The sequence below is a fragment of the Pinus tabuliformis genome, chromosome Q (assembly GCF_031772625.1).
Source record: "Pinus tabuliformis cultivar Carrire ecotype Pingquan chromosome Q, CPIR1, whole genome shotgun sequence".
Lineage (NCBI taxonomy): Eukaryota > Viridiplantae > Streptophyta > Pinopsida > Pinales > Pinaceae > Pinus > Pinus tabuliformis.
This window is the reverse complement of record NC_142296.1, coordinates 1,191,017,965-1,191,028,762: the sequence shown is the minus strand read 5'-3', so window position 1 is coordinate 1,191,028,762 and position 10,798 is coordinate 1,191,017,965. Positions and strand designations below refer to the sequence as shown.

General features: G+C 35.6%; 1 protein-coding gene across 1 annotated transcript; it reads right to left on the bottom strand.

The window, feature by feature from the left end:
• Positions 1-271: 271 nt before the first annotated feature.
• On the bottom strand, positions 272-8,506 carry LOC149223987 (pectinesterase/pectinesterase inhibitor 3-like). The gene is made up of 2 exons (XM_089388055.1): positions 8,127-8,506; positions 272-893 (listed from the first exon to the last, which is right to left on the bottom strand). The coding sequence occupies exons 1-2, from the start codon at positions 8,504-8,506 to the stop codon at positions 272-274; spliced, it is 1,002 nt and encodes a 333-aa protein (XP_089244181.1).
• Between the last annotated feature and the right edge of the window lie 2,292 nt (positions 8,507-10,798).

Genomic DNA, 10,798 nt, shown 5'->3' with positions numbered 1-10,798 from the left:
TCTCACATTATGGTGAAAACATTTAATTCGTAAATAAGTTTTATTCCAATATGATGATTTATCAATAAAATAAATTAGAAATATTTTGTAACGATATATTTAAAAACAAAACAATTATACAATTTAATATTAATCCAATCGAAGAATATCCAGAGCAATGTATAAATATAAGAAAGTATATTCGAAAAACCAATTTTAAATTCTTACCCAAAGTGGCAGACTTGAACGTAGTTGAACCATCTAAAAAATTCTTGCTTCCCGTGAGGATGGTTCAGTAATTCCCATCGCCAATTAACATCAAATTGGTTTTGGTCTTCAATATTTCCACGTTCTCCTTGTAAACTCCGACTTTGACGTAGATGATATGTCTCCTCTTGGACTTGGAAGGCGTCGCGTTTATTGCTTCGGTGATCGTCAGGTAATTGCCAGAACCATCTTTGGCAACAATGACGTGGGCTTGTCTGGAGGATTGTAAGTGCCTTCGGTCGTCGGCTGATAACCATCCTGGAAAACCATCTCTCTCGATCAGACTGTAGTGAGAGTCCAACTTCTCTGTTTCTGAACTCAACAGACAGCGATTTTTGAAGCTGGAAAGCTTGTACATGCAAAGAAAATTGCTTGTTAATTCTGACACATTAACAGCTCTGGACGACATCAGAGCTTTTATATTACTGCTGTCTGTTAAATTGAAGTCACGAAAACCATTCAAGCAGGTTTCCTGGTTCGTCAAAGCCGCGCTCAACAAATTTGGGATATCTTTCTTGACTGAATTGTTGCTTAAACAAACGTTGAGACTGTCCGACGTATCTTGGAAAAGCTCAACACAATCTTGCCATGCCGCCCATTCTCTTTCATTCATCTGTAAAGCTTCATTAAGTTTTCCCAACTGCTGCCTACAATTACGAAAGTGAACTGCAGTTATTTCCTTAATTTCTGGAAACCAACTGTAGTAATTTCCTTAAATTACGGAAATCAATTGGAGTTAGTTAATTTCTTGTTGGAGTTTCTGAAGTGGTCCATTATTCCATCTCGAGTTGTCTACCATGATCTGTGGAATCCCTGACATATAGCCAACAAAAGCTTGATGGAAACTTGGCTATATATGTTTCTGTTTGGTCCCCAAGCTTACATCTCAATCCCCTTTAGTTTTACACCATCAAGTTGAGAGAGCAGAGCTTAGCTTGGAAGTGCCCTCATATTTTCTATATCCTTTTTCTTTCATGTTGGCATGAAAATTGTGTTACAATACTGATCTCCACGAGGCATTTCTAATTACAGAGTTCATCAAATCAGCCGCATATGCTAGCACATTCTTAGTCTCAAAGTTATGTTCCCTCTCTGATATTTCTTTCAATTTACTTTATGGTGCGCTACAGTGTTGCCATTCATATCGTGACGCTGTTATCATACTGATGAACCTGTGTCCTTTATAGCGTAATCCAAGTGCTACTATGCGCAGAATAATATTGATGGATTTTATATGTTAGGGCCCATCTCTGGATTTCTGTCGTGGGTTTTTATTATCAAAGCAATAATCGTTTGTCGCGTTCAGGGAATGGGCTGCAGAATTATGGTTTCTGAGTTTTGAATTGTTTTATTTGGAGTCTATAAAATTTTACAGCTTAGGCATCTGGTTAATGCCCTTTGTTGGTTACTCTGGACTACTTGTTTCTTGTTCGAGCAGTGTGTGCAAGCTAATATCATAAAGTTCAAGACAGCTCGAAAAAAGAGCCCAAAGCAAAACCATTGTTGAACTGAGAAAACTTCTACAACAATTAATAAAACAAAAGTGACATCAATGGATGGAGGTAAGTTTTTACATTTAGGCATCCAGTTTTTAGATTCTTTAAAGTATTTAATTCCGCATATAAAGAATCCTTGTTTATCTCACATTTGGTATCGGAGCCTTAATTTATCTCTGCCTTGATGTGTGCAAATTTACAACAGTGCTTTAATTTTATTTTATCTTGTGAGGAATTATTGCCATAATTTACAGTAATACTGATATTTATTGGAGTTTTTACTCATACTATGTCACTTATAGTTCTGTTATATTAGTACGGAGTAATATGGAGTTTATTTAAAATATCATTTTGACTTATTCTTTTCACGAAACTTTTTTTTTACTCTCGTTAAGATTTGTTTATAATTTTATAAGTAAATTTTTAAGTGTTTTGTCAGTGCGGTAATTGTTTTCACTTTTCATATTTTTTTTATTTTTATTTTTAAATTGCTTCATATTAAAGTGTGTATATGCCATTTCACTTAGCATGAAATGTAAAATACTATGTATAGTTTTGTTTATGCAATTTATGTAAGAAATAATGTCTAGTGATCCATATAATTTTAATTAATTAGAGAATAGCCACAACGTCTCTAATTAAATAAAATTATATATTATGATTGGTTAGGATCACATAAAGATTATTTAGACATTAAATTGTAATTAATTATACTAAATATAATCATTTTTATTATATTTATGTAATTAATTAGGATAAAATTTCATAAATTACCCACGGGAATTATGAATTAATAGTTTTATCATAAAGTTCAAAACTATGAATAATTGAATAATTGAATCTGCTTGAATTAAAAATTTAGCCCACATGCAATTTTTATGTCATTAGATTCAATTTTGAGCATGATTTACATTGGTAAAACATGAAATTTTATTTAAGCCTCAATTTTAACATAAGCATGTGATTTTTTAATTTTGATGCAGTTGTACAACTTGCAAATTGCTCTGAAATTCGTTGTGATATCCTTGAACTTAAGGGAGATAACTATAAGGTTTGGAAGGAGAGGGTTCTCCTTCATTTGGGGTGGATGGACATAGACTATGCTATTAGGAAAGATGAGCCACCTGCACTCACTAATACCAGCACTGCAATGGACATTACGCTTTATGAACGATGGGAGCGATCCAATCGTCTAAGCATGATGTTCATTAAGACTAAAATTTCAACATGTATTCGTGGTTCCGTTGATAAGCATGAAAAGGTCCAAGACTTGTTGAAGGCCATTGATGATCAATTCGTCACTTCAGACAAAGCACTAGCAAGCACCCTAATCATGAAGTTTTCATCCCTAAGGCTCACCAGTGTGAAAGGTGTCCATGAGCACATCATGCATATGAGGGACACTGTGGCTCAATTGAAGAAACTCGAGGTTGAAATATCAGAGTCTTTCCTGGTGCACTACATCCTGAACAGTCTTCCGCACCAATACGGACCTTTCAAAATCTCATACAACACACATAAGGATAAATGATCAATTAATGAACTCATGACCATGTGTGTTCAAGAGGAAGAGAGACTGGTGATGGAACTGGGAGAAAGTGCAATGCTGGAAACGCGTGGAAAGGGAAAATCTCAAGCCAATCGAAAAGGGAAAGGTAAAGTACCTCCCCAAGCCGATATCAAGAATGATTCCAAGTGTTTCTTCTGTAAAAAGAAGGGACACATGAAGAAGGAATGCACCAAATTTCAGAAATGGCTTGCGGATAAAGGTAATTTAATCTCGTTTGTTTGTTATGAATCTAATATGGTTAACGCCAATATTAACACATGGTGGATTGATTCTGGATCAACAATTCACATTTCGAATTCCTTGCAGGGTTTGCAAAACTTAAGGAAGCCGGTGGGAAGTGAGCAAAGCATATTATCAGGAAACAAGATGGGCTTGCATGTGGAAGCTATAGGAACATGTTATTTAACTTTAAGTAGTGGCTTTGTTTTAGAATTAGAAAAGACCTTTTATGTTCCAAGTTTTTCTAGAAACTTGATTTCAGTCTCAAGGCTTGTACCTTTTGGATATTCCATTAACTTTTCAGAGAAATCTATCAATCTATTTTATAAATCTGATTATGTTGGGAATGGTATTTTGTCTAATGGTCTTTACTGCATGAATTTACAAAATAATGTCACTTATGATTTAATTCATGTTCACACTGGCACTAAAAGATGCGTTATTAATGAAGATTCCTCTAAATTATGGCACCGGAGACTAGGTCATATCTCCATAGAAAGAATTAAAAGATTGGTAAATGAACTTGGGTACTTAATACTCTGGATTTTACTAATTTTGAGACTTGTGTGGATTGCATAAAGGGAAAGCAGACCAAAAAGTCAAAGAAATGTTCCAATAAGAGTTCGGACATATTAGAGAACATACATACTGATATATGTAGTCCAGACATGGACTCACATGGTCAGAGATACTTCATCTCCTTTATAGAGGATTACTCACGATATAAGTATCTCTACATGCTTCATAAAAAGAGAGAAGCATTAGATGCCTTTAAGATCTTTAAGGCTGAAGTAGAGAAACAATGCAGCAAGCAAATTAAGATCGTGAGATCAGATAGAGGTGGAGAATATTATGGTAGATACACAAAATATGGACAAGCACCTGGGCCATTTGAAAAATTTCTTCAAGAGCATGGGATTGTTGCCCAATACACCATGCCTGGTTCACCCGACCAGAATGGTGTAGCAGAAAGAAGAAACCGAACATTATTGGACATGGTGTGGATTATGCTTAGCAGCTCCAATCTTCCTAAATCCTTGTGGACTGAAGCACTTAAGATGGAAGTGTATATATTAAACCTAATTCCAACCAAGGTTGTACCTAAAACGCCATTTGAATTATGGAAAGGTTGGAAACCGAGTTTGTGACATATGCACGTTTGGGGATGCCCGTCTGAAATGAGAATATATAATCCACAAGAGAAGAAGCAGGACCCAAGGACCATTAGTGGGTATTTCATTGGATATGCTGAAAGGTCTAAAGGTTACAGATTTTATTGTCCATCTCGTAGCACTAGGATTGTGGAATCAAGAAATGAAAAGTTTCTTGAAAATGACTTGATCAGTGGGAGCAATCAAACCAGGAACATAGTTTCTGAGAAGGATCATTCAGAATCTCAACCTTCCACCTCAAGTCATGGATTGGTTATTGTTCATAGCACCCCTCAAGTACAAACTGGTGTTGAACAACCAATTGTTGAAGTTCCACAAGCTGCTGATGACATTCCAGTAGATCAGGTAGTTCAAGAGTTGCCAAGAACTTTTGAACAACAAGTTGAACCACATACTTCTCAGGAAGATGATGGTACAACATTAAGAAGATCTACTAGACCAAAGAGATCAGAAATTCCTGATGATTATGTTGTGTATCTGCACGAATCTGACTACAACATTGGAGCCAGAAATGATCCTGAGTCCTTTTCACAAGCCATGAGTTGCAAAGAATCAGAATTATGGTACGATGCCATGAAGGAAGAGATGAATTCCATAAAGAGTAACGAAGTTTGGGATCTTGTTGAGTTTCCTGATGGTGCAAAAGCCATTGAATGTAAATGGGTCTTTAAGACAAAGAAAGACTCATTGGGCAACATTGAGAGATACAAGGCAAGACTTGTTGCTAAGGGATTCACTTAGAAAGAAGGAATCGAGTACACAAAGACTTTTTCTCCTGTATTTAAGAAATATTCCTTGTGCGTTATTATGGCATTAGTAGCCCATTTTGACTTGGATTGCAACAAATGGATGTGAAAATGACTTTTATTAATGGAGATCTAGAGGAGGAGGTTTACATGAAACAACCTGAAGGATTCCCCTCTAGTGATGGTGAGAAATTGGTTTGCAAGCTCAAGAAGTCATTATACGATTTAAAACAAGCATCCCGCCAATGGTATTTGAAATTCCATAATCTAATTTCTTCTTTCGGTTTTGTAGAAAACATTATGGATCAATGTAGATATCTGAAAGTTAGTGGGAGTAAAATTTGTTTTCTTGTTTTATATGTGGATGACATTTTGCTAGCAACCAATGACAAGGGTTTGCTACATGAGGTGAAATAATTCCTCTCTAAAAATTTTGATATGAAGGATATGGGTGAGGCATCTTATGTCATTGTCATTAAGATCCATAGAGACAGATTTCGAGACATCTTGGGTCTGTCACAGGAAACCTATATTAATAAAATTTTAGAGAGATTCCAGATGAAGGATTGTTCACCAAGTGTAGCTCCCATTGTGAAGGGTGATAGGTTCAATTTGAACCAATGCCCGAAGAACGACTTTGAAAGGGAACAAATGAAGAACATTCCATATGCTTCTGCTGTCGGAAGCCTAATGTATGCTCAAGTCTGCACGAGACCTAACATTGCATTTGTTGTGGGAATGTTGGGACGATATTAGAGTGATCCAGGTTTAGACCACTGGAGAGCTACAAAGAAAGTAATGAGGTACCTTCAAGGAACCAAAGACTACATGCTTATGTATAAACGGACGGACACTTTGGAAGTCATTGGCTACTTAGATTCTGACCTTGCTGGATGTGTTAATTCACGCAAATCAACATCAGGATACATTTTTATGATAGCCGGTGGAGCTGTATCATGGAGGAGTGCCAAGCAGACCTTGATTGCCACTTCCACTATGGAAGTCGAGTTCGTCTCCTGTTTTGAGGCTACTTTACATGGTGTATGGCTTAAGAGTTTCATTTCTGGGCTTAGAATTATGGATTCTATCTCTAAGCCATTGAGAATATATTGCGACAATTCAGCTGCTGTTTTTATGGCTAAAAACAACAAAAGTGGAAGTCGAAATAAACACATCGACATTAAGTATTTAGCTATAAGGGAATGTGTTAAAGAAAAGAAAGTGGTCATTGAGCACATCAGCATTGAGTTGATGATCGCTGATCCTTTGACTAAGGGCATGCCACCGTTTAAATTCAAGGATCATGTAATGAATATAGGACTTGGTTCCATTATGTAGTTTCTCATTGTATGAACAATGTTATTTTAATGAAATTCTTAATTATTGTGATGTTTTTCTCATATTTATGTGCACCTTAATTTGATTTGAGAAAACTCATTTGTGTAGGACCAGGAATAAACATAAGGTTTATTCATTAAGAAATTGTTGCCACATAAATTATAATAAGAATAAATACATAGTAATACATAGAAGATAATACTTGTCATTAGAGGACTTATCGTCATGATTCATGTATCTATTACTTAATACAGATTATCAATGGATTTTAAGATGAGACATTAAGTTTGGAAGTATGGACCAAGTGGGAGAATGTTAAGCTCCATTAAGTTTTCCCAATTGTTGCCTACAATTACGAAAGTGAACTGCAGTTATTTCCTTAATTTCTGGAAACCAACTACAGTAATTTCCTTAAATTACGGAAATCAACTGCATTTAATTAATTTCTTGTTGGAGCTTCTAAAGTGGTCCATTACTCCATCTAGAGTTGTCTACCATGATCTGTGAAACACCTGACACAGCCAACAGAAGCTTGATGGAAGCTTGGCTATATATGTTTCTATTTGGTCCCCAAGCTTGCATCTCAATCCCCTTCAGTTTTACACCATCAAGTTGAGAGAGCAGAGTTTGGAAGTGCCCTCATATTTTCTATATCCTTTTTCTTTTCTGCTGGCATGAAATTTGTGTTACAATACTGATCTCCACGAGGCATTTCTAATTACAGAGTTCATCGAATCAACCGCATATGCCAGCATAATCTTAGTCTCAAAGTTATGTTGCCTCTCTGATATTTCTTTCAATTTACTTTATGGTGTGCTATAGTGTTGCCATTCATATCGTGATGTTGTTATCATACTAATGAACCTATGTCCTTTATAGCGTAATCCAAGTGCTGCTATGCACAGAATAATATTGATGGATTTTATATGTTAGGGCCCATCTCTGGATTTCTGTCGTGGGTTTCGATTATCAAAGCAGTGATAGTTTGTCCCGTTCAGGGAATCTCGGCTGCATAATTATGGTTTCTGAGTTTTGAACTGTTTTATTTGGAGTCTATAAAATTTTACAGCTTAGGCATCCGGTTAATGCCCTTTGTTGGTTACTCTGGACTACTCGTTTCTTGTTCGAGCAGCGTGTGCAAGCTGATATCATAAAGTTCAAGACAGCTCGGAAAAAGAGCCCAAAGCAAAACCATTGTTGAACTGAGAAAACTTCTACAACAATTAATAAAACAAAAGTGACATCAATGGCTGGAGGTAAGTTTTTACATTTGGGCATCCAGTTTTTAGATTCTTTAAAGTATTTAATTCCGCATGTAAAGAATCCTTGCTTATCTCACATCATCATATCACTGTCTAGACTCTTGGACAATTCGTAAGCATGTTGTGCATGTTCCATGCTCTCCGTCAAGGCTAAACTTATCAAAATATCGGGTGATGCTGTCTCGAAGCCACGATATGATGACAAAGACGACACACATCGGTGGGGAAATCTTGTCTGGCTACAAACCGACTTTACTAAATTAGACAATACTTTCCTACCTTGGGGGTCGTCAGGGACTTCACTGGAAGTAGCAGGAGTTCCCATTGACACACCAACGATGTCAAGGAGCAGCATAATTAAAGTCAGGGCAGCAAGGATGGACCATTTTTTCGAGTTTGGAGCCTTCCGTTCTTCGTTGCAGTAGACTCGAATGTTGCTCCTTACAAAACTCGTCATGTGGACGCTAGGTCAAGAACTTTCAGACCGATGGACCCTAGAAAGTACTAAAATAAATTCCAGCCAAATAACTCGAATATAAATTTGCACACTTCAGAACGGCTCGGCTTCGCTCGGTGGGAATGAACTCTTCAAGGAGCGCTCTTATAGCATTGCAATTTTTGGTTATGTGGCTAACATTAATCTAGTGTTATTCTCTTCTAGGGTTGCAATTTTATCATTACTGTGTGGCTCACACATCAGATCGACATATTATTCTCGCCCTAAGGCTGTGATTGTTTCTTATAGTATTGTTCAATTCGATGATCAATTCAGCTTTGATCGTTGACACTGCAACCAAACTCGCAATGGATTTCAACATTGATTTTCATTACGTATTGTTCTCTATAATCTAAAAGGTCACTTCTCATATTCAATATCGTAGTCCGTTTTTATTAAGGTAATGTACGTAATCCGTAAGGTACAAGATACGTGCATCACTGTAATAAAAAGGATTAGTTCGCACTTAACAGTTAGATAGAAATCTAGATGGTAGAAGTCACATATTAGCGAGATTCCACGCCCTAGCTCATATTTTGATTTGCCTCGTTTCATTAAGTAAGTTGGCCAGTTTTCTACTTTGTTTGTACAGCGAAATGTTGGGAAGTCTTTTAGAAAAAATTGAAGATGGTGTAGATTTTGGAATTAGCTTTTCTTTTGTAACCTTTTTAACCTTTTTCAATGGTTAAAAAAAAACCAGTTTTGTAGATTTGGGAAATAGGCTGTACAAGAACTAGGCACTAGGACTAAATTTTACTATTATTCATCAAATGTAAAATATTTCAAAAAACTATAATTAATGTAAATATCCACTTTAAACAAATTAATAATAAAGCTGAATCTTTTACTTGCAAATATGTTTGTTAAAGATTATCCTTTGATGAAGTTTTTATCCCTTTTCATATCTGCCTAGGTATATGATTCCCCAGAAGTAATCCTTACGATACATCATTGTATCTTCAAAACAAAGAAGTGATTCCAAAAAATAAAACCTTACTGCGTGGCTATGAGAAATGGCTAATGCCAGAGTAGACTACTCAACGGATGCGCTAGAGTACATAAAAGGAGGTTTAGGTCGATTTTTTTTGTAGGGAACTCAATTTCTACGAACAAGATGAATCTAGATATAGCCATCGAAGTTTGGGGATAGGCATTGATCAAGTCTCTTCGATATTGGTAGTTGCACATGAGTGCAGTTGGAACGTTGACGAGGATCATACCTCCGTTGGAAAGAGAATGGATGATAACCCAAGAATAGGGTTTGGTGTCCTTTCATTTAAATTTTTAGATTGGATGATAACCCAAGAATAGGTTTGGTGTCTTTTCATTCAAATTTTTATATCCACTTTGTGTATGTAATTTTTATGTAAGTGGAACATAAATTAATGTAGGTATAATGGTTTTTGCAAGGTGAATTTAGGTAGGTAGCAAGGATTTTGGAAGTAAAATGGAATTAATTTAGGGTTTTAATTATTATATTTATAGAGTTTTGATAAAAGGTATTTATTTTAGGAGGAAATGTTTGAAAAAGTGTGCAAAGAAGGTAGATGAGGGTGTTTATGCATGTAAAATTTTATCTAAGTGGATTCACTTTAGTACCAAGGTTATTGGAGATAAAGTAAATTTGATTTAGGGTTTTAGTATTAGAGTTTTGACCAAAAGTACTTAATTTAGGAGGAAGTATTTGAGAAAGGGTGCAAAGAAGGTAGACAATGGTGCTAGCTCCTCCACCACAACAAAGAATCAGATGTTAGTCCAAGAATATGGTTTGGTATTATATCATATAAGTGTCTGGATCCATTCTATACATGCAAAAGTTTTCATCCCCTTTAAATAGCCATAATAGGTATCTTTTTAGCCTAAAGGCATTAACATCGGGCTAAAAACCTAAGCATTACTGAAATGGAAATTTAAAGGGGAAGGAAACTTTTAGATATAAATTCCGCTTGGAAAATAATAGGATAATATGGTGTGGAGGTGAAAAACATTGAAGATTTATTAAGAGTTGGTATACATCACTTTGGGAATGTTTACAAAGAAGAAGAGTTAGTTAATGACTTTTTCTTTTTCAAGTTTTATATATGAACCTCATATTGTAATTCTAATTAAAAATATTGTAATGTATAAGTTCAAATAATTTTTCATTATCTTAAGGGAGAAAGAGAGTAGTATCTAATGGTTAGTAAATATAATTATGCTTGTTCTTCTTGAAACTCATTGAAGGGGGTCTTATGAAAACTATGAGAAAACAAC